This window comes from Trachemys scripta, chromosome 4 (assembly GCF_013100865.1).
Source record: "Trachemys scripta elegans isolate TJP31775 chromosome 4, CAS_Tse_1.0, whole genome shotgun sequence".
Taxonomy (NCBI): domain Eukaryota; kingdom Metazoa; phylum Chordata; order Testudines; family Emydidae; genus Trachemys; species Trachemys scripta.
In genome coordinates, this window is record NC_048301.1 from 27,040,204 (window position 1) to 27,063,066 (window position 22,863).

The following is a 22,863-nucleotide window of genomic DNA, read 5'->3' on the forward strand; positions in this document are numbered from 1 at the left end:
CAGGATCAAAGATTCAGATAGGTATGTGATATAAAGCAACCACGTAAGGAATTGCACTGAAAAGGTCTACTGTTAATTGGCATTTCAACTGAACATTTTCTAGTATAACTCCTATTTAAGAGCATTCCCACATGTTACAAGCATACCCAACCCCATTAAGTGCATGACTGGAATCCCTTTTCATTTTCAAGTTATAATGTAGTCAATTATTTCTAGGGAAGCAGGTGAGATCTGTGGCTTATGCAGCCTTCCACCAAGTTTAAGAAGCCTTTAACAGAAGGCATAATTTCTGTTGTAAAGCTTTAAGTGCTTCAAAATATTCCTTGTCAGCCATAGGCATATTCAAGTTAAGTGAAGAGTTACTATAATGTAATAACTACCCTTTAAGTTGTTCACTAATGTTTCTTAAGTACTTAATCTCCATCCCTTTTTTACATTGATCTGCATTACTATTCAACATGCCAATTTTAAATGCTCATATATTTGTACACTGCAGCCAAAGATATTGTTTAAGCTACCATGTGTTTACCTGACTTGTGTGTCTGAGACTTGCAAGTTTAGAAAGATATAGGTATACATTTTCAATGTATTTTGGGGGAGGAGAATAAAAAGCTGATCATATATAAGTTTGTGCATTTATTCAAGTGTCTAGTCAGGTGCATTGTTACATGGGTAGATATTTAGACATAAACTTGGCAAAGTACGTTTTCCTCATAGAGGATTAAAGCACATGCCACAAATCTGGGGGGGAAAAAAGTTGAACAATTTTCTTAGAGCATGAAAATACTTTTAACCAAAATATATATTAAACTGTAGGACAGAAGATTAACATGAGATGTTTCAACCTAAGAAGATAATAAAACAAAAACATTACACTTGAAAACAGAAGCTTTGACTGTAGGTGCCTTCTCAGTCATAATTACATCATCATTGCCACAAAACTGTAATAAACACAACTTGTTAACTGGTCCCTCAAATTAATGCGACTGATCTTCAGCTGGTGTCAATTAGTCTAGCTCTGTTGAAGTCAGTGGAGCATGTTTATTTACAACAGCTGATGATCAAGCCCTCTCTTTGGATTCACATTTACTTTATTCTCCCATGTTTCATGCTAGAAACAAAGGCAGAATTACATAAACAAGGATGCATAAATACTGAATACTATAAGAATGCAAAAAAGTGTTTAATCATATAATGTTAGTTCAATAGTACTGGTGCTTTAAACCAACTGAATACTTTTCAAAAAGTCTCTTCCATTCAGACATACAAGTCTCTTCCAAACATTTGAAAACTTACAGTAGCACAATAAGTTTATAAAGAGCTTTGTATTTTTTTATAAAATAGAAAATACATAACTGTCTCCCAATTCAATATCAATCTCTGAATATTTCCTACAGCCTTAGGTTTCAAACCAATATACTGCATTGACATTATATACTTACTGTTCTTTAGGACAGGACACTGTACAATTGAGGAAAAGGGCAGCCTTACAGGAATACCTAAGCACTGCACTGTAAAAAGTAAAGACTGAAGCAAAAATACTTGAGTATATTCTGTACATCATGTAAACAAACATTTAGAATAATAAACAGGCTAATATGTCTTCCTCCCCTCCCAAAGTTATAACATTAGTATGGTCTATATTTAAGAAAAAATGTCACCTGTTCTTCCTACTTTACTTCTGTGCTTAGCTCATTTGCAAATTTAGATAATACATTCATATGCTAACGGTTATCTTTTCTTTACTGAAGACAAGGGTACACTGAATAATACTGAACATTGCTTTTAACTCAACAAGGACAGTAAGGTCTGGTCTAAACTAGAAATCAGGTCAACTTAACTATGTCAGTCAGGGCTACCAAAAATCTACACCCCTGAGTAGTGCATTTAAACTGACCTAAGTCCCTGTGTAGACAGCACTAGATCAATGGAAGAATTCTTCGGTTAGCTTAGCTGTCACCTCTTGGGGTGGTGGATTTCCAACAGGAGATTCTGAAGTGCTACAGTGGCACAGCTACATCAGCACGGCTGCAGTATTTTAAGTACAGACAAGCCCAGAGTAAGTAATGTTCAAATGATATGATATTGTGAGGTGCATATTTTGTGAATGAAGCAGAGAGTTTTCAGGTTTGCATACAAAAATTTGAGCTGAAATAGATATCCTCTAAGTGAACTAAAGTAGCTCCCATTAATTTAGCTAGAATAAGTAGCTAAAATTTGGTTTTAAGGAGTTAAAGTTTACAGATAGACACATTAAGAAAGCATTACTACTTCCATACATGTCATTCAAGCTTTGAACAGTACCAATTAAGATATTTCTTAGAATAAAATATTGGATCATATTGCTTTGCAAAGAGATCAAATTTTTTCAAATGCTGTAGAAAGCAAGTCACTTTCAACTGATGAGCTACAGCAGAGTTAAACAAAAAAAGGTACTACTTCTATAGTCCACCAAGATAGCTTAAAGTTGCCTTATGGACAAAGCAGAGCCATAGCAACACTGATATTTTACAAGTCACTACTATTGTAAGGAACCTACATGTTTAGACAAGAAATGAAGCTTGATATATGTTTCTGGCTATATCTGAAAGCAGAATCTCAGTAATTCCCACCATCATTAATCATTCCCCAACATGTGCTTGTTACTGCAGACTGAATCATGATTGCCCATCCCTTTTCAAAGCTTCCAGTCTCTGTAGCAGTGCATTTCCAAAAGCTTCACGATATGCTGGGCTAAGAGAGTCCAATAAAGAGTAGACAGTCTCATGATACGCAGTTTGTAAGCCATCATCAGCCTGGTCAAAAGCATAACCCACCACCTGTTGAGAAGAGACCAATAGTTTTTTTTTTTTTTTTTTTTTTGTGGTTAATCATTTCATCATGGGAACCACAAAAATCACAAAATTAGTCACATATTAGTATGCTACACAGAAGGATTGCCAGACACGACAAACCTATACTTTGTAGTGTTGTTGTAATCATGTTGGTCCCGGGATACCAGAGACAAGTTGGGTGAAGTAATATCTTTTGTTGGTGAAAGAGACAAGCTTTTGAGCTTACACAAAGCTCCTCTTCAGGTCTCAAAAGGTACTCAGTGTTGCAGCTAAAGACAAGATGGAACAGACCGTCTAGCATAAATAGTTAAAAACGTAGGAGACTATTCAAGGTGAAGTGTATTTAACTGACACTCAGGTCTGGTCTACACTAAAAAGTTAGGTTGACACATCTATGTTGCTCAGGGGTGTGAAAAATCCATACCCCCAAGCAACGTAGTTAAGGTGACCTAACCCCTGATGTAGAAGTACTAGGTTGACAGAAGGATCCTCTCAGAGAGGTGGATCACTTACGTTGACGGCGAACCCCTCCCATCAATGTAGGTAGTGTCTACACTTGAAATCCTATAGCGGTACAGCAGTGCCACTGTAGCACTTCAAGCGTCGACAAGCCCTGAAGAAGAGAAGAGCTCTGTGTAAGCTCGAAAGCTTGTCTCTTTTACCAAGAGAAGTTGGTTCAATAAAGTCTATACTTCGTCCTCCCTACTCAAGATGTTAGTAACAATTCATCCTCTAGAGGAGTTTCCAATATTCTTTTCTCATAAAACTGAGAGCACCAAAGACATTAAATATAGAGGCTTACTTCTGAATTTGGCTGGAAGTTCTCATTTCACCACACAAGTATTTGCACAAGCAATTTAAATAGTGTGAAAGGGAGATGCATGCATAGAAATCAATAGTTAGTTTCTTATTAAGTCACAGACAAGGTAAAGATTACAGCAGTCTGTTCTATAAAATATAGTATTGTGCCCACATCAGACTACATCATCTACTTTTTTTTAAAGCCTTCTTCAATTGTGGTGCACTTTTCTCAGACAACTGTGGACTAGAAGATTGAAGAACTACAGTAAAAAAAAAAAAGTCACCTGTAACACCAAACATTTCAATTATCTACTTCCATCTTTATCATTTTGTAGATGTTTCTGATAAATACCTGCTTTCATAATCTAGGTTAACTCTGTTGTGTTATTAGACTAAAGGCATTGGAGAAAACAGATGAGGATGGCCATTACCTCACTTCATTAAACAGGATGCCAAAAATGTACCCTCTACTTTGGCTAAGAGCACATGTCAAGGATACCACAAGCCTCAGCTCTTAGTTTCCAGAGTTGTGCCATTTTGTCAGAAAATTATTTTTTTAAAAGTACCAAAATTTCCTATCTTTATCTAATGCCTCACTTTAGCACCAGTTACTGTTATCAGCCTGTGTTAGTGAAACATAGATAAAGCCATGCACAGAAAAATAAAAATTGTATACCATACCCCAGTTATGCAGGGCATAAACACTGTTACAACATACAGAGCTTTACTTCAAATAGTGGTCATTGCATCAGTTCTAATTTAACATTTTTCCATGCATGTAAGATGCACTTTGGCAAAACAAGTGTGTTAAATCCTCCCCTTTTGGGGTTTAATTGAAATGGCATACTAGCTGAATTTTGAAGTATGAAATATTCAATAAAGAAAAGAGCCTATGCTGCTTTGATGACAACTGAAATTTTTTACTAGATATCTTCCAATTATTATTTACTGTAAACAAAGAAGCTTTATAAAGGATAAGTAAGTTACCCTAAGTCCTGCTTCTGTGAGCTCCAGGCAATATCTGTTTCTTTCCCTTGTCTCCACATTGATATACGCCACATCCTCTGCACATGGAAGGTTTTTTGAGACAAACATGTTGCTGACAGCAAACAGAACATCATTCACAACAGCTTCCGCCTCTAGTCTCATATCCTTCACATCTGTTCCTTCAATGTCCTTAAATTCAGAATCTTCTTCAAACCCTGTGTTACTGGACAACTCCATGGGATTGTAATCAGTCTCCATTCTGTGTATGGAAACACCATATTCAATTTTATATGGCCACAAATGCTTATTATGCAAGATCAATGGTATAAAACAGCAGATTTTTTTCCCAACAGAAAGAACTATTTTAAGATGAATTCAATGTCATTCAAAAACAAAGGAAGATATGGGCCCTGTAGGGCTACTAGAAGACCAACCAGAATTTTTGTTTTATTGGAGGTGTCTCAAAAGACAGGGTATTAACCACCATGTTTCAGCAAAACAAACTCACAGTTCTGTGAATAAACAGCTATGGTATTAAAGCAAGTGATAATGCACACATCTATATTTTATAAGCACAGCATGCAGTGTTCTTAACGCACAAGCAACGGACATTGCTTTACAATAACCTGTTATGAGTCAGTCCTAAACAACTCACCTGCTGGTCCCCAACGAGTCAAGAATTGATGTCTGCATCAGTAGGTGCAAGAAGGGGAAGAGAGACGAAAGGGGAAACTACTGAGTCAAAGGAAAGCTCAAACTCTTGGAGTGAAAGTCACTAATATTTAAAGGAGCTATTTAGTAAAACGGGCTGTTTGCCTGTAATGAAAGTCAATTCGTTCAGCCTCTCTCTGTACCTGTTTGTTAATACTAAGGTCAGTAGCATGCGTTGACACACAAAAAGGCTGAACACACGGGCACGTTTTCTACGTTAGTCCTAAAATGCAAGTCATGCAAGATGAAAAGCAACGCAACCCCCCTTTCCAAGCCCCAGTCTGTCCTCGGGGCAGGGAGCTCCCAGAGCACCGTAACACACCCCACAGCCGAGAGGGCTTGAGACCACCCGCGCACGCCCAGTGCAGCACGGCACCTCACGCTCGAGAACGACCCCGCTCCTGGTAACTCCCTGGGGCTAGAGGCACAGACGAGAAGGGGCCGGAAGAGCAGCTCGCAGCAGGCAGCCCCGCCGCTCCCTGGAGAAGGGCCTGCAGCGCAGTCACCGCGGTGGCAGCCGCACAGCGCGCAGGAGAATCGGGCAGCGAAGCCTCATTAGCTCCACCCTGGGCTTAATACGGGGGGAAAAGACCCTTAACACAGCGGCGGGACGGGCCCTAGAGCCGCCGCCTCTTCAGCTACTCCCCCGTGCCGCAGGCCAGGACCAGCCCAGTCACCTGTCCGCCGCAAACGCGCCTCTCGTCCGTCTTCTGCGGCCGCTGAGGAGGAGCTTTGCCACCCACTCCGACTTCCACCTCATGCCCGCCCCTTCACTTCCGCCCCTCTCTGTGACTTCACTTCCGCTTGAACGTCAGCTGGCGTCACTGTCGCTCGGTGCTGGACAGTAGAGGCTCGTAGGAGGCGGCGGGTCCGCTGAGCGGATCGAAGCCAAGTGGCAGCGCGCGCGCGCCCCGCGGTAGAGCCCCTAAGTCACCAGCCGCCCCCCCGCATCCCAGGGCGCTGAGAAGATGGCGGCGACGGCTCAGTGAGGATGGAGCTACCCGTCACTGCTTTCTCCCCCTGAGGGTGCGGGGTCCGGCCCCACGGGGTGCGAGTGGGGGGCCGGGGACCGTAGGGAGCCCTTTCCCTAGCAGAGCTGACTCGAGCCCGGCAGCTCCCCGCCCCCCATCGCCCTAGCCGATTAGCCCCCTCTTTCCAGCCCAGTGACAACCCCCCGCCACCATGCCTTGGCCTTTCTCAGAGTCCATCAAGAAAAGGGCCTGCAGGTACCTGCTGCAGAGGTACTTGGGCCACTTCCTGCAGGAGAAACTCAGTCTGGAGCAGCTCAGCTTGGATCTGTACCAGGGCACCGGCTCTTTGGCGCAGGTCCCTCTGGATAAATGGGTAAGAGAGGTGCTGTCCCTGCTGCTCCTGAGGGATCAGCCCCAAGCCCCTCCCCTTCTTCGTGTGCCAGCTGTTTTATTTTTAAATCACAATTTTGCCTTAAAAAATAAAAGTTAAGTCTAATATTTTAAATAGGGAACTATTGTACTTGTCGCCATAGTGTCTGAACATCTTGCAATAAAATAAATAGACAGTTTGGTGCAGTTGGTTTTCCTGCCCTCCCCATGTGCAGTAACACTGAGTGGGGTTTGGGTGCTTTTAAAAATGTTGTTTGAAAGCAAAGGCAAAGAGATGGCTCTTGAGCATGGCTTCAAGATGGCAAGATAGCTGGCCAATCAGTTCTTCGGAAGGGAGATTGCTAAAAATGCTCCATCTCCAACTCTTTTGTGGCTTTATGGACAGCTCCACTGTTCTTGAATAGAGGAAGCTCTGTTGTCATGGAAGGACCTGGTAGTGGAGAGAGAAGTGGTAGCTCAAACCCAGACCACTGAGAGCTTTAAAAAATAGCTCCCTGGCCTAGAGATGGACCCAGCATTTGGTTGAGAGTCAATGACAGAAGCAGGGGGAGTGGGAGGATCTTCCTCTGGTGATGTTGTTTATCCCATGGACTGCCACATTCTGAACCAAACTGATTTTTCTCAGGCCTTGCATATTCATTCCCAGATATAGTTTTGCAATAATCCAGCCTGGCAGTCACAACAACATGAATCTTTATGGCTGGGTCTGTATCTATTAATATTTGGCAGTCTCTTGGCCAGCAGTCAGAAGAAGGAGGTATTTCTAGGAGCTGTTGATATTTGGTCTCCATTATCAGGGAGGTTTTTAAGGCTGAGCATCATTTTGACTATATGTGGCTTGACTGATAGGGTATCAGTTTATTCTTCACTGAACAAGTTCACTGTTTTCTATCCACCTTCACTGAACAAGGTGGATAGAAAGCTGGCTAGATCGTCGGGCTCAATGGCATTCCATGAGTGATCAATGGCTCCATGTCTAGTTGGCAGCCGGTATCAAGCGGAGTGCCCCAAGGGTCGGTTCTGGGGCCGGTTTGTTCAATTAATTCATTAATGATCTGGAGGATGGAGTGGACTGCACCCTCAGCAAGTTTGCAGATGACACTAAACTGGGAGGAGTGGTAGATACACTAGAGGGTAGGGATAGGATACAGAGAGACCTAGACAAATTAGAGGATTGGGCCAAAAAAAATCTGATGAGGTTCAACAAGGACAAGTGCAGAGTCCTGCACTTAGGGTGGAAGAATCCCATGCACTGCTACAGACTAGGGACCGAATGGCTAGGCAGCAGTTCTGCAGAGAAGGACCTGGGGATTACAGTGCACGGGAAACTGGATATGAGTTAACAGTGTGCCCTTGTTGCCAAGAAGGCTAACGGCATTTTGGGCTGTATAAGTAGGGGCGTTGCCAGCAGATCGAGGGACGTGATCATTCCCCTCTATTCGACATTGGTAAGGCCTCATCTGGAGTAGTGTGTCTAGTTTTGGGCCCCACACTACAAGAAGGATGTGGAAAAATTGGAAAGAGTCCAGTGGAGGGCAACAAAAATGATTAGGAGGCTGGAGCACATGTCTTATGAGGAGAGGCTGGGGCGGGAACTGGGATTGTTTAGTCTGCAGAAGAGAAGAATGAGGGGGGGATTTGATAGCTGCTTTCAACTACCTGAACGGGGGTTCCAAAGAGGATGGATCTAGACTGTTCTCAGTGGCTGACTGTATGAGATACTAGGGAGGTCTAGTAGCATGAATATGACTGTTTGCTAGCTGTCCAGGGCTATGAACAGACTGTCCAACTACCAAGAAAACATAAATTGTTTCTGTACCATATTCTGGTATAAAGTCCAGCTGAGCAGGTTCCAAAATAGTAGTAGAGGTCAGGTGTTCTTGGAGTTGATATTTTGCAAGCTATTCAATCACTTTGCTCAGGAATGGGAAATTAGACATTTGGTGGTATATTGTGTCAAATTACAGATCTGAATATGCCTTTTTTTGATGTTGCAAAGGTCGTAAGCTTCTCTCTTCAAGAGAGTTGTTGAGGTCTGTAAATATGTGGCCCCAGAACTCTTAACTGCCCTTCACCAGCGAGGAAGGCCATGGGTCAGTCTCATAGGCTGCAATGTGATGCCATGATTCCAGAATTCTTTTATGTGAAATCTGGGTTGTAGGCCTTGGTTTGTTTGTTTGTTTAAGCCCTCAATCCTGTAAACATGTGTGCTTAACTTTACTAGTAGTAAACTACCACTAAACTTTGCCAGTAGTAAAGTAAAGCATGCAGACTTGGGGTCTTATTCTGTAAAATAGATATTATAGTAGTAGTGTTGTAAGTGTTTTATGTAAAGGACTTCTGAGATGCCCTAGATAAAAGACACTTTGTAAATGCAAAATATTAATTTCTTCATTTGGTCCTGTGGGGCAGCTGTTTTTGTGTAATAGGTGGGCAGACTTAATGTTTTGATAAGATTTCAGTGCCCTCTAGTGGATATTAAAACAATCTTTGCTAGTTTCACTAGACTTGAAAGATAAACATTATGAACCCTTGCAATTTACGTAAAGTGCTTGTACTAAAGAAAGTTTGTAAAATTTGCATATAATGTTCATTTTCCAGTTCGGAGAAACTTTTTTTTTTTTCTGGGCAGTGTTTTCTGGCCTATAAATTAGTGAGTAGCTAATGCTCTTTAGATATGGCTCACTCATGCATGACAGAAAGATTGCAAAAACAGGTGTTGCGAAAGTGCTACAGCTGCTTTTTTTTTTTTTTTAAGTCACTTTAAACCTGCTGTCTACATGTCCTCAAGGAGGCTGTAGTTTTAACCTTAATTATTTTCTCATTTTTGTTCTGTTTTGAACTGTTGATTTTCATCTACTAGTTTCATTTAACTTTTTAAAAATATTTTAACATACATAATATATACACCATTGTCTTGGTGTTTACAGTATACAGAGGGACATTCTGGCCTCCACTATACTTGTTCAACCCCTTTGACCTCAAGAGGGTTGCACTGTCTAATGCAGGTCAGAATTTAGCCCACAATATTTGTGATTGAATAGATAAATAGGCTTAATGATTGATTTCTCTGCTGCTTCCGATGTTAACCCCGCAAAGCCTTTCCATGTCCTGAATTTTCATTGACTCCAGTGGAAATTCCTCAGTGATGTAGGATCAAACCAGCAGTTGGTGTAGATGTGTGGAGTTTTACAATTTTATTTTAAATACTTTTTAGTCATTCACTTGCTAAACAGATCTTTATCTTTTATTAATGCCATTTAACTGTAATAAACATGCACTTGTATTTTTTCTTATAGTTTGCTTAAAATAGTTGGAAAGATAACAATAAATTTTCCTTTCTGTTTCCCTGTATGTAGTTTGTAAAAAGAGATCTGAGGCCAGACTTATTCAAAATTTGTTTTGATATGCTAGATTTTATTAATGTTCATATATAGAAATGTCCATACATATAGCTCAAATACATGTGAAATACCACAGTTTGAATGTATAGCTCATTTTTGTTTTAGCAACAAGTTTTAACTAATCTACACTAATATTTTTCTGCTGATACTTCTGCTACTTGAAACATTTCGCATTGTTGATTGATGTCTACAGTTACTGCATTATTTTTTATTAGCGAAAAAGGTTTAACTGCATTGAACTGTAATCAGTCATATACATATGATAAATCAAATTGTTTCTTTCCAGAACTGTTTCAGGGTCTGATTCAACTCTTGTTAAAGTCAGTGAGACTCTTTACATGCAGTACAATAGAAATAAATCTTTTTGTCTCAGTTGTCACAGTCAGACAAGTATACAATGAGCATTATATCAAATTTAGTTGTTTGGCTTGTGTCCTAATCAAAGATTCTTTTCACAATGAACAAACTGTTTTTATCCATTTAATAATAATATAATAATATATGGAGATATACTTATTTCATAGAACTGAAGGGACCCTGAAAGGTCATCGAGTCCAGTCCCCTGCCTTCACTAGCAGGACCAAGTACTAGTTTACTAATTTACTATTCTGGCCTCTCCTATAACTGTAATTAATTTTTATTTTTGTGATAACACTTTAAGATCTGATACTATAATATTTCTGTTAGCAACATATGGAAATTTATGAACAGTTCAGTAGTATAGATCATAAGAAAAACCACAGCTGGAACTGTATTAGATTAAAAGTTTAGTGCTTAATTAGCATGCATCATTGACAGAACCCAAGTAGAGGATAACTTCCAGCTTTTTAAATATATTAATTTAATTCCTTTTAACATATCTTAAATGTTTTGCTTCTGTTAATATGAGCGTAATTTTGGATTCTCTACTTTTAGTGTCTTAATGAGATTCTGGAATCAGCAGATGCACCTCTGGAAGTCACTGAAGGGTTTATCCAATCAATTTCTCTGTCTGTTCCATGGGGGTCATTGCTACAGGATAACTGTGCACTAGAAGTGAAAGGATTAGAGATGGTCTTCAGGCCAAGGCCTCGTCTTGGTAGGTTTATTGCATTATCTTATTTGGCTCAGTGTTTTACACTGATAAATTAGGAGAATTCTAATATTCAAATGTTTGAGATTATACAGGCAGTTTTGCTTCAACTGGTTCTGTGTTTTTTATTTAATTTTTTTGATAACATTACATGTACAGGATAAACATTTGTGCCTGGGCACTATTTGTTTAACATATCTATCTTCGAAAAAGAGAATACAATAATTATCAAGTATTCTTCAATAAGTCAGCAGTTTACTTCATTTAAGTCTATAATATTTTGAAGTTCTATGTCTTTGCTTCCACATTTACATAGATGTAATTTCTAAAATTACTAAAGTAATGTTTCCTCATATGTGTCCGTTTAGTCTCTAACATTTTATAATCAAACAGCCATGCTCCCATATTTTTGCTTCTGCTTATTTTTGAGTCATAGGAAAATTCTCTAGAGACCTTAATTGGGACTGGTGGTATGCTGCCGTGTGAGGACCACAAGTTTGTATTTTGTTTCATTTGTGCTATCTGGGCAAGCTGTATTGTATAGGTGGCCCATTAAATTGTGGATGGAAGAGAGTGCTTTATTAGTTATCTATTATACAATAGCTCCTACTGGCCAGTTTGAGTAGATAGCTGAACTTGACTGGATGGGAACTGATTACTGCTCATGGCTGGAGGATGCTGCAATGGCATAGACTTATTATGAGGAGAGATAGTGATACTGTTTCCTGTGGGTTTGTCATTGGGTGGCTGCTTCACATATGTCCTCTTGTGGCCTCTGGGTGGCCCTGCAAGTGGGTCCCCACTCCCTCAGTTTCCCCCTTCATGGGTCTTCAGTAACTCACAAACCCTTGTATCCATTTTCACCCCTTCTTGGGTTCTGGTTTAAGTTAGCAAACATTCAAAATAAAGTTTGCAAATCCATTTGTTTACCCCTTATCAGGTCACTCCCAGGCTTTCCTTGCCTGCAGACTCACTCCCCAACTTTCTCTACTGGAGTCTGTTTGCTCCCAGCAGCTTCTGTACTCCACCTTTGGTCTCCCTGAGAATCTCCTCTCTACAGCTTCTTGCTGCTCTTTAGGGAAATCAGCTGATCCCTGCTCAGATGTCCCTCCTTAGTAACTAGGGTTGGCTGCCCCCTGGCCTCCAACCCTTAAAGGGGTGAGCCATCCTGCTACAGGGTTCTTTCAGGCTCTTTGTGGAAAAGCACTGTCATGCTATCTAGAGTGGCTCACAACCATGAGTGCTTACCTCAGGGCAGACTGTTAAAAACAGGGCAGACACCCCAAACCGTGATCTATAATTAAATTTCACCAAGTCAGTAACAAATGTGAACTCCTGGATATCTATAACCGTCTTACCATGGAGTCACAGACAGGCCCCTTAGACTCTCCAGTCTATCTTGCACCCCAAGCAAACTGGACTTAATAAATGGATAAATGGTCACTTACACCAAAAATCACACCACATTCAGGTTGATTCCAGTCCCACGAGACCAGTCACCTACCCGGATCAATTGGTACTGTAGATTTTACACCAAAGACACAGCCTGTAGCCAATCCTGTAATAAACTCTCAAGATTTATTAACTAGGAAACAGAAATGAATTATTTACAGGTTAAAGTGAGCAAACATATACACACAAATGAGTTAGCATCTAAACCCTTAGAGTGACAGAGTTGTAGTGATCTACCAATTCTAAGTGTCTTTCAGGGTGGACCCAGGAGGCAGCTGGACAATTCCCATGCCTGAATTCACAAGTTCAGAGCAAGCATTTTCAAAGTTATAAAGCAAAACTTACATATTTTCTTATAGCATGGAATACAGACATTGCAAGTAAGATTAATGCATGTAGCAACTTACAAGTATTTAATAGTCTAAACACACAAAATACATTCTGATAAGACTAATACCTGTTTTGAGCAAAACTAACGTACAGGTGACTTGTTCTGGTTTCCCCAGGGTTGTCAGTTCTTAGCTAATGCCTGGCATCTGGCCTGCCAGCATACAAAGCACATTTTGGTGGCTACCACAAACACTTAGTTTGCAACTAGCTGGGTGTAAATCTACTCCACTCTCATTTGCTACATGCTCACTGTCCATGTGGACCCTGCTGCTGTGCACTAAAGGTTCCCTAGTGGGTTTGATCTGTCCTGCTTTGAAATTGGAGTGGATCAGTGTGCACTAGGGAGCTTTTAGAGCTTGACAACAGGGTCTGCAAGGACCTTAATTCGTGGTAGCCTAGTATGGGATAGATTTACATCCCAGCTTGCTGTGAACCAGGTGTTCATGTAGACAAGCCCTTTGGTGCTGTGCCCTAGTACAGTGGCTCTCAACTTTCCAGACTACTGTACCCATTTCAGAAGTCTGATTTGTCTTGTGTACCCCCAAGTTTCAGTTCACTTAAAAAATACTTGCTTACAAAAAAAAATGCAAAAGTGTCACAGCACACTATTTCTGATAAATTGCTTACTTTCTCATTTTTAACATATACACCTCTACCCCGATATAACGTGACCCGATATAACATGAATTCAGATATAACGTGGTAAAGCAGCGCTCCGGGGGGGCGGGGCTGCGCACCTCAGCGGATCAAAGCAAGTTCGATATAATGCGGTTTCACCTACAACGCAGTAAGATTTTTTTGGCTCCTGAGGACAGCGTTATATCGGGGTAGAGGTGTAATTATAAAATAAATCAATTGGAATATAAATATTGTATTTACATTTCCGTGTATAGTATGTAGAACCATAAAAACAAGTAATTATCTGTATGAAATTTTAGTTTGTACTGACTTTGCTAGTGCTTTTTATGTAGCCTATTGTAAAACTAAGCAACTATCTAGATGAGTTGATGTACCCCCTGGATGACCTATGTGTACCCCCAGAGTACACATGCCCCTGATTGAGAACCATTGCCCTAGTACGCAGAAGTCTTCTTCAGAACAGTGTTTGAGGGACTGGTAGAACCGTCCAGCTTGTCTGTGTCCACGCTGGCACTAACCTAGTTCAAACTAGACTGGTTAGGCTTTAACTTGTTATTAAATATGCTGAAAAGTAGTCTGTTCTAATGCATTATTAACCACGTGTGAACTATTTGGGGCATTTTTGTTTGTGGATACATATTTTTATACAAACATCCTAAGGGTTTAAACTGTTTTAATTTTTATAGTATAGAACAGGCCACAGTGTCTTTTACCCTGCTCAGGATCTGAATTTTGATAAAGAAAAGATAAGATAAATACTTTTATGCTGCCTTTAAACATCATAAAGAAGTGACAAAAGACATAAGAACATTTTTTTTATCTTTGAAAGTCCTATTTGAATAGGTTTTTTTTTAAATCACATATATTTTTGTTGTTCTATGTTTCATTCTAATTTATTGTAATAGAACTTAAATCTTAGGCTAATTTTACTTGCTAATGTCCATCTAAGAAGATATTATCTTAAAAAGAATGGTAATAATAGGCAGTAATAAATAGGAGGAATGGCCTTCAGTTTGGTGCTGGCGTCTAATATTATGAATAAGTATGTGAAAAGTAATACATTATTCTTTGTACTAGCTCTTTACTTATAAATGGCTGATCACTGTTTTTGTGGGGTTCAGGAAGGAATTTTTCACTGGTCATGCTTTCCCTCTCCCCTGTTGTCAATGAGCTTTATTTTACTTTTTTGCATGGATGTATGGCTGTCCTTTGCGGTCACTAATTGTTTAAAAATGGAGCATGTAGGAAAGAAATATCGTCACCAAGCAGCTACAGCCACAAGATTAATACCTGGTGTAGGGATTTTTTAAAAAGAGATCTATCTACCTTGAGGTAGCTAATCCCATCTGAAACACCACTGAGGTCCTAACATGGATGCAGTTTAGTATCTTTACTGTTGTTAGCCTCTGTTGGGCTTGTCTACAGTGGAGCTTTTACCTCAAATTAATTGATGTGCCTTGTCTAAACTACACTTTGAATATGAGCAAACGTCCTACTATTATCAAGTTAGCTGTTAGAGATGACCATCAATTGTGTTATCTGGCAGCTAGTAGGCCTAGGATTGACCTATATCAACTAACGTGTTTGTAAAGATGTCAAACAGCGTCTAAGACCTTGTCTAGACTAGCATTTAAAGATGTGATGTTAGCACATTTTAAAAGTCTAGTGTAGATGAGACACATTGCTTTTAACACAGGGCAAACTGGTCGAGTCAAATTCTAGGTTCCCCCTTAGTGTTTAACTTGACAAGTTTAGCACATGTTGAGGGCACTGTGCCTGGTCTAGCTAGACTTTTTAAACATGCTATTAGCGTGTACTAGCTAATGTGCTAAAATCACACCTTAAATCCTAGGCTAGCTGAGGACTGAGTGGTTGAGTGATTTTTCAAATCTGTAAAAGCAGCAAAGAGTCCTGTGGCACCTTTATAGACTAACAGATGTATTGGAGCATGACCTTTCGTGGGTGAGTACCCACTTTGTCGGATGTCATCTGTTAGTCTATAAGGTGCCATAGGACTCTTTGCTGCTTTTACAGATCCAGACTAACACAGCTACCCCTCTGATACTTTTCAAATCTGGTTAGCTGCCTCAAGGTAGAGATGGTCTTCCTATAGATGTGGACAGAATCTGGTACGTTTTTGGTTGCTACCACAATGTAACTAAAAATTGGTGCTCTTCCCTAATACCCGGAAGTCATCTTCAATTACAGCTACCTTAAGGAAGCTAACTCCATTTAAAGAACAACATTTTTTCTTAGGCCTTGTCTATGCCTAGTCTTGCCTACAGAAGTCACACCAGTGTAATTAAAAATCTGTTTTAAAAACTGATTTAGTTCAACCAGTGCCAACCCTTCAGTGGCCCCACTTACACTGGTTTAAAACTGGTTATATTGATTTATCTTGTACCTATAAACTTACCAACAGAAGCTAAAAAGAAAGAACCCATTTTTAAATTGATTTGAGTGTGTCCATGCAGGGGTTTGCACCAGTTTAACTACTTGTTTAAAATCAGACATGTAATTAAACTGGTGCTGCTTGTGTATAGACCAGACCTTTGTCTAGATATACCAAACATATCATTTGTTTGCTTTGGCTTTGTTGGTTTTACATTTATGGCCAAATGTATTTAAGAATTTTGTCTTATTCTACAGCATCTGGTTCAGAGCCTATGTATTGGTCAAGTTTTATGACCAGTAGTATGCAACTTGCAAAAGAATGTCTTAGCCAAAAACTGACAGATGAACAAGGAGAAGGGTCTCAACCTTTCGAAGGGCTTGAGAAGTTTGCAGAAACTATTGAAACAGGTATGACTCTACTATGCACTTGTGAATTAACATCTGAAGTTACATTATGTTAGTCTACACCATGCCATGATATTACAAAATGAGAGCTCACTTGCAACTGCTTCTCTTCTCTCTCAACTTTTTACCTTCTAACAGTAAAAACAGGAGGAGAGAGCCAGGAAGTAAAACCACAGTAGTAAAAAACAAAAAAAACCACCCCAAAAATCTGTTCCTGTAGTGTGCTGATTCAGCTGTTCATTAGAGCCAAATTCTCTCAATCATACCAGTATAAATTTGGATAATTCCTTTCATTGACAGAACTGACTGGCAGAATGTCTTGGTTCTGGCAGTGCTGATTTAGCACATCATGTGACAATTGGATCAGCATTGGTGTTAGTAGCCCTAGGAGGAAAAATCTGGTAGAACAGTCTTCTGACCAGTTCATGTTTTTATTTGAAGAATCAGACTTAACATAAGAAGGCATTGGATGCAGTTTTGAAATTTCAAAACTGCATCTTCTTCAGATTGCTTTACATTTTTTGAATGTCCAACTGGAAGAAGCTAAGACTTACTGATAGAAAACTAGATTCTCATTTGGAATTGTGATATTGTATTAGGATTATAAATAACTTCTAACAATGAAATAAATATTAGCTTTCAATCAACAAAGAAGAATTGATCTTTTTATTCATATATTAAGTCATCAGTGTGTCTGACTGATTTTAAATGGTCATGGTGTAACTGTATTGTCTTCTGGTTTCCTCGCTTCAGTTCTAAGAAGAGTGAAAGTTACCTTTTTAGATACTGTTTTGAGAATTGAACATGTGCTGGAAAATTCTAAAAGTGGGTCTGCACTTGAAATCCGAATTGAGAAGTAAGTGTTGCTTAAAATCAACATTAAAAAAAAAAAAAGAAACTGGATGGCTCTTACCTTTATATCCACAGATTTACACACAGGCACACATCTCCTCACATAGTATAGTTCTGTAGTCCAAAGCTTATGCTTCAGGGGTAAAAAGAGCACTGTAGATTTCAGGCTTGGGTTGGAGCTTGTGTTCTGAGACCCAGCGAGGGGGGAGTGTCACAGAACCCAGGCTTCAGCCCAAGCCCGAATGTCTATACTGCAATTTTTAACACTGCAGCGTGAGCACCGTGAACCTGAATCAGTTGACCTGGGCTCCGAGACTTGCTGCTGCAGGGTTTTTGTTTGTTTGTTTGTTTTGTTTTCTGTGTAGACATGCCCTAAATGAGTGACTAGATTTTCTTAAATGGTCAACACCCAACAGCTCTCATTGTTAAATTGGGCCACTCCATTTAGGTGACTGAATTGGAGCTTAATCCTTTAGAAAAATCTGGCCCCAGTTGTGGATACTGAGCACTTTTGAAAACCTGACCTCACAATTCTACATTTAGGAAAAAAGCCTTAATCCTGCAAAAGTACTAATGTACCAGATCAGTAGAAATCTAGCTTTTGCGTGACCTGCTAGAAGAACCCACATACAGTGTAAAGCCAATTGTATAAATAATTGAAACATGTGAATTGTGGATGTTCTTAAGGTATTTATTTAGCTTATTTGACTAATAAGCTCATTTTAGTTGGTGCCATGATGAAAACTAAAGTATCTTGCAGAATATTAAAATCACTACAAAATAATGTTTTTACATACACAAAAATGTGGATGAATTATAGTTCGTTCTTAAAAAAATAACAAAAAAATCTTTGTTCCAGTTGCTGAGTTCAGTTCAAGAGAGAACTGGTCAGTAGACATGTGTATCTGAACCCCTGCACTCCCCCCCCCTTTTCCCCCTTAAAAATCCCCTGTACATTAAAAGCTACCCTTACGCAAACTATTTTGAAGAGAGAACATCTAATTCAAGTGTTATAACAGAGTGGTGCTGTTTGAGTTATTTTAGTTAAGATAAAATTATGTGTGCCCCATTGTAAATTATATTTCTTAAAATTTCTACTGTTCTTCTATTTACACAATTTAGCGGTATTTTAATAGATAACATTTCAGAAAATTTAGAAGGGTGAATTTTGGGGATGTCCTAGGCATAACTTAATTTCTGTTAATTTATTAAACAGAAATGATTGACGTAAAGGAAAGTGTTCCATCCAAGTAGTTCTTTAAGATTATATAAAATATATATGTTGTAGATTTATCCATTCCAAAACCGTACTTTAGTCATGAGACTAGAACGCAGTTACAGATGTCTTAATGTAAACAAACAAAAACAGTAATATAGGGCAAACTTCTTCACTTTGAGATATGATTAAACAGTAAATAGTAGGATCTCATATTAGGACACATTGACTTCAAACGTATAGCGCAACTGTTATTACTAGATTTCCACCCATTCATAGAAAGTGGTGGTTTGTCCTTTCACATCAGTCAATGTCCTTGTAAATAATCTATGTAGGGAAAGCATATATAAACATGAACTATAGGCTAAATGGCACAATAGAAGGTAAACGTGTGCTTGCCATCCCTACCATGCTTATTTCCCTGCTTTTGTCTCCCAGAACTATGTACTGTGATGAAACTGCTGATGAATGCTCTGGAATTAATGTACATCAGCCCACAGCTTTTGCTCACAAGTTACTTCAGCTCTCAGGTGTCTCTCTCTTCTGGGATGAGTTTCCAGCGTCAGCAAAGTCCTCTCCAGTGTGTTCAGCTACACCGTTGGTAAAAATAAATAAATCATATAAATATGTAGAATTGATGAAGGATAAAATGTATTGTATTGTAATGTACATATAAGCCTAATATTGAAGTACAAAGGACTCGAACCTCTTCTTGGAACAATGTTTAGGTAGCCCATTGCACTCTTAACTCATTTACATTAGTGGTTCTCAAACTTCTGAGCCCAGCAACCCTTGTGAATTTTTTGTCAATCACTTATATTATGTAAGAGTGGAGATGGTGAGGTCTGAAGAGCAAAATTATAGAAGACTAAAAATAGGGCATACAGTACTGGAATCTCACTGCAACCTTAATCTGTGGAGAGAGACTTCTCTCCATAATTTACTATTCAAAGAAAAATTCCATCACTTCCTGATGCCACAAGATTCTGAGTGCCGTTTGATACCTGTTTATTTAAAATTTGCTAGTAAATATGTTTAATACAGATGTCAAATTTGCTTTTATGTGAAACTGTTTATCGTTTACTTGTAGTGTAGATTTATCGGACTTATATATGTATACTTTCTGACACATACTAGGATGCATGCTAATTGCCTCTTTTTCCCCTTGCATTTTAAAGGCAGCGGAACCAAAGCTTTCCCCTAGCTGGAACCCAAAAATTGTGTATGAGCCACATCCACAGTTAACCAGAAACTTGCCAGAAGTTGCTCCTTCTGACCCTGTGCAGATTAGTAGGCTGATTGGTAAAATGAAGTTGAGCCTTACATTAAAGCAACATGAAGTACTTCCTGGAGCTAAGGTTAGCTGTAGTTTTATATTCTTTAACTACCTGGACACAGTCAAGTAGCTATTTGGTTTTGGTTTTTGCCTACTGCAAAAGTTTTGAGAGTTTTAAGGAAAAAAAATTGGTTTGGGCTATGTTTAATTTTGCTAATTTTATTTTAATTTATCTGCATTTAAAGGTAAGGCAATAACCCTTGTTAGAACATCTTTTCTTTAACCAACAAGGTCCTAGAGTGCTGAGAATACATTGTGGAATGCATGGAAATGCATGTCTAAACACCATGGGCAGATTTGCTCTGTTCTCAAGTGCACACTTATCAGGGGAGTTGCACACTCATAACTGAGTGCAGAATTTGTCCCAATATGATTTTGGGGGGGGTCTCATTTTCTTTGGTAGACAGGCATGTTGACCATTTTCGTGCCCTACTCACAACTTCTACCAAAGCAAAATGTAAAAGAAGCTATGATAAATCATTTTGTGATCTCATTTAAATTACTTTCAAAAGTACAGACAATACAGTGATGTCTGTTTCTTAAACAAGGTGCAGTGTATCTTAGAGACAGCTTGAATTCTATGTATTGCAGTAATTCCTGAGAGAATTGCTTTGTTTTCATGAAAAGTCCTGTTGCTACCCATTATTTTTTTGCTCTGTGTATTGTAGCCTCCTCATTTTGAAATTAAAAAAAAAAATTATTGATTTAAATCCGGTTGAGGCTTGCTTTGTAAAACTAATTTGAAAATTTATGCTATTGAAATTTTAGATTAAAATCTACAGTGAATTAAATTATAATGCTGTTTTTTAAAGTAAAATGTCACTACTGGTAAGGTATTTTATTTGAATTTTCCAAAACTTCTGGAGACAAAACAGAAGTATTGAAAATATAAGGCCCTGATCCTACAAGCACTTAGGCAAGTATAAACTTTATTCACATGAATATTCCTATTAACTTCAATAATAAAATTGGCTTTGAAATCATCTTCAATGAAGTGTACTCACATTTGTGGTTTATAATGTGCTCTGATACCTGCACACAAATGGTAAATGATAGAAATTATTTTAAAATTTAAATTGAAAATACAATTAATTGAAACAAAGAATACATATAAAATACAGAAATCAGAAATTACTCAATATGGTTTCCACTACAGTGGGGAACTTTGTTACATATCCTGCAGTTGCCGGTTGATTTTTTTAGAACTTTTTTTGTATTTTTTCATTCAAGAAAAATTCTTGACATAAAGTCCTTGTGGCAACATTTGCTGAAAAGGAAGATACCATAAAAATGCAGTGTGTGAAATAGAGAAACAAATTATTATAAGATATTAAAAGCTCTGTGGTTATCAGTTCTAGATTTACTAATAGCTAAGTGCTTTTCTGCAACCCTTTTAAAGATCAAAAGATTTCCTACTGTCAATCATTACGTTTATTTAAAGGTGGCAGGAAAAAAACCTCTTTAGTTCAAGATCTCCGTATAGGACTCTGTGTTGCACTTCTATTTGATGATCTGTCCAATGCCGTAAATAGAACACAGTGTAACATTTCTGGCATGCTTTGTGCAGTGTTGGGCATTGTAGTGGGAGAAACACTGAACAAATCAGTTGGTGTCGTAAATGGTATTGTGATTTTTAAGTCTAATCACATTCTGTTACTGATTTTGAATACTGACTTCATCTTTTTGCATTAACTGTATACAAAATACATTTTAACACCAGTCAGTGAACACTATACATGTTACATGGTGTGCAAAATTAAAAAGTGAGCTCAGTTTTGATTTTGGTTAATTCATTAAATAGATTATATATATTCATAGAAATAGAGAAAAAGTATACAGAATGTGCAATTGGTTTTCTTCTTCAAAACATACAGTCTAGTCCAAGATTTCCTCCTGATGTATGGTCTGGCTTCTTTATATAAATAAGGTGTTTACATTAAATCTATCCAGATTTTAACCCTCTCAGGAATGAACGGAATTTAATTTAATTTCAAGTGCTAGCACAATTTAATAATTTGAATCTTCTTTCCAGTTTTCCCAAGGAAAGGAAAAGGCAGTAGGAGCCAATCGTAATGTTTTGGGGGTCCCCATGACCAGTAAGGGGTTTGGTCACTGCCTGCCTTGTTACCTTAGGTGATTTATGCTGTGCTGCTTTGGTTCAGAGCCCTAATTCTAGCAGCCTGCCCACAAGCATAAAGTTCTGGCTTTCACCAGCCTAGTTACTCCTTGCAGGGTGACCCCAACAGCCCTTTGAATCCCAGGTCTCCCTAAATTCATCCACTATGAGTTCGTAACTACCAGACCCTCAGACTTTTCCTCTCTGGTTCTTCAGCTCCGAAGGTGTGAAATCCAGCCCCTCTCCCACCCCCTCCACCCATCCCCCCCCGCAGACATCTTTGGTGCACATACTCCCCACAAAAACAACGAGGAACCCTTGTGGCACTTTAGGCCTGGCCTACACTGGGCGGGGGATCGATCTAAGTTACGCAACTACAGCTACATGAATAACGTAGCTGAAGTCGATGTACTTAGAGCTACTTACCGTGGTGTCTTCACTACGGTGAGTCGACTGCTGCCGTTCCCCCGTCGTCTCTGCCTGTGACTCTCGCTGAGCTGGAGTACAGGAGTCGACAGGAGAGTGCTCAGGGATCGATTTATTGCGTCTAGACTAGACGCGATAAATCGATCCCCGCTGAATCAATCGCTGCCTGCTGATCTGGCCGGTAGTGAAGACATACCCTTTAGAGACTAACAAATTTATTTGGGCCTAAGCTTTCGTGGGCTAGAACCCACTTCATCAGATGCATGGAGTGGAAAATACAGTAGCAGATATAAATACACACCACAGTTTGTGCTGCAGAGACCTGCTTGGGGTAAAATAAACAAAATGTTATTTAGTAGAAATCACAGATTCAAAGATGATAAAGTAAGAAAGAGAAAACATATACAAGTTACATAGTAAATAAACATAAAGACTCAAACTTCAGGCTTTACACTTCTACATTTAGA

At 39.0% G+C, this 22,863-nt stretch overlaps 2 protein-coding genes across 9 annotated transcripts in view; one reads left to right on the top strand and one right to left on the bottom strand.

Annotated features, from left to right (window-relative positions):
- Nucleotides 1-621: 621 nt before the first annotated feature.
- GSKIP (GSK3B interacting protein) lies at nt 622-6,134 on the bottom strand. 6 transcript variants are annotated; one of them, XM_034768021.1, is made up of 4 exons: nt 6,011-6,113; nt 5,278-5,309; nt 4,623-4,881; nt 622-2,819 (listed from the first exon to the last, which is right to left on the bottom strand). In XM_034768021.1, exons 3-4 carry the CDS (start codon nt 4,878-4,880, stop codon nt 2,658-2,660), a joined length of 420 nt encoding a protein of 139 aa, XP_034623912.1. In that variant the 5' UTR covers nt 4,881; nt 5,278-5,309; nt 6,011-6,113; the 3' UTR covers nt 622-2,657. The 6 variants fall into 6 exon arrangements, with proteins under 6 accessions (XP_034623912.1, XP_034623913.1, XP_034623910.1 ...); XM_034768022.1 differs by lacking the exon at nt 6,011-6,113 and adding an exon at nt 5,710-6,004; XM_034768019.1 differs by lacking the exon at nt 5,278-5,309 and having other exon boundaries at nt 6,011-6,134.
- Nucleotides 6,135-6,174: 40 nt separating this feature from the next.
- The window catches only part of ATG2B (autophagy related 2B), a 76,826-nt gene continuing 60,137 nt past the window's right edge, over nt 6,175-22,863 (top strand). For all 3 annotated transcript variants that reach the window (XM_034768016.1, XM_034768018.1, XM_034768017.1), the window contains exons 1-6: nt 6,175-6,677; nt 11,014-11,176; nt 16,301-16,453; nt 17,204-17,306; nt 18,957-19,119; nt 19,697-19,876. In XM_034768016.1, the coding sequence (XP_034623907.1) occupies nt 6,516-6,677; nt 11,014-11,176; nt 16,301-16,453; nt 17,204-17,306; nt 18,957-19,119; nt 19,697-19,876 (924 nt within the window). In that variant the 5' untranslated portion in view covers nt 6,175-6,515. The remainder of the gene's footprint in view (nt 6,678-11,013; nt 11,177-16,300; nt 16,454-17,203; nt 17,307-18,956; nt 19,120-19,696; nt 19,877-22,863) is intronic.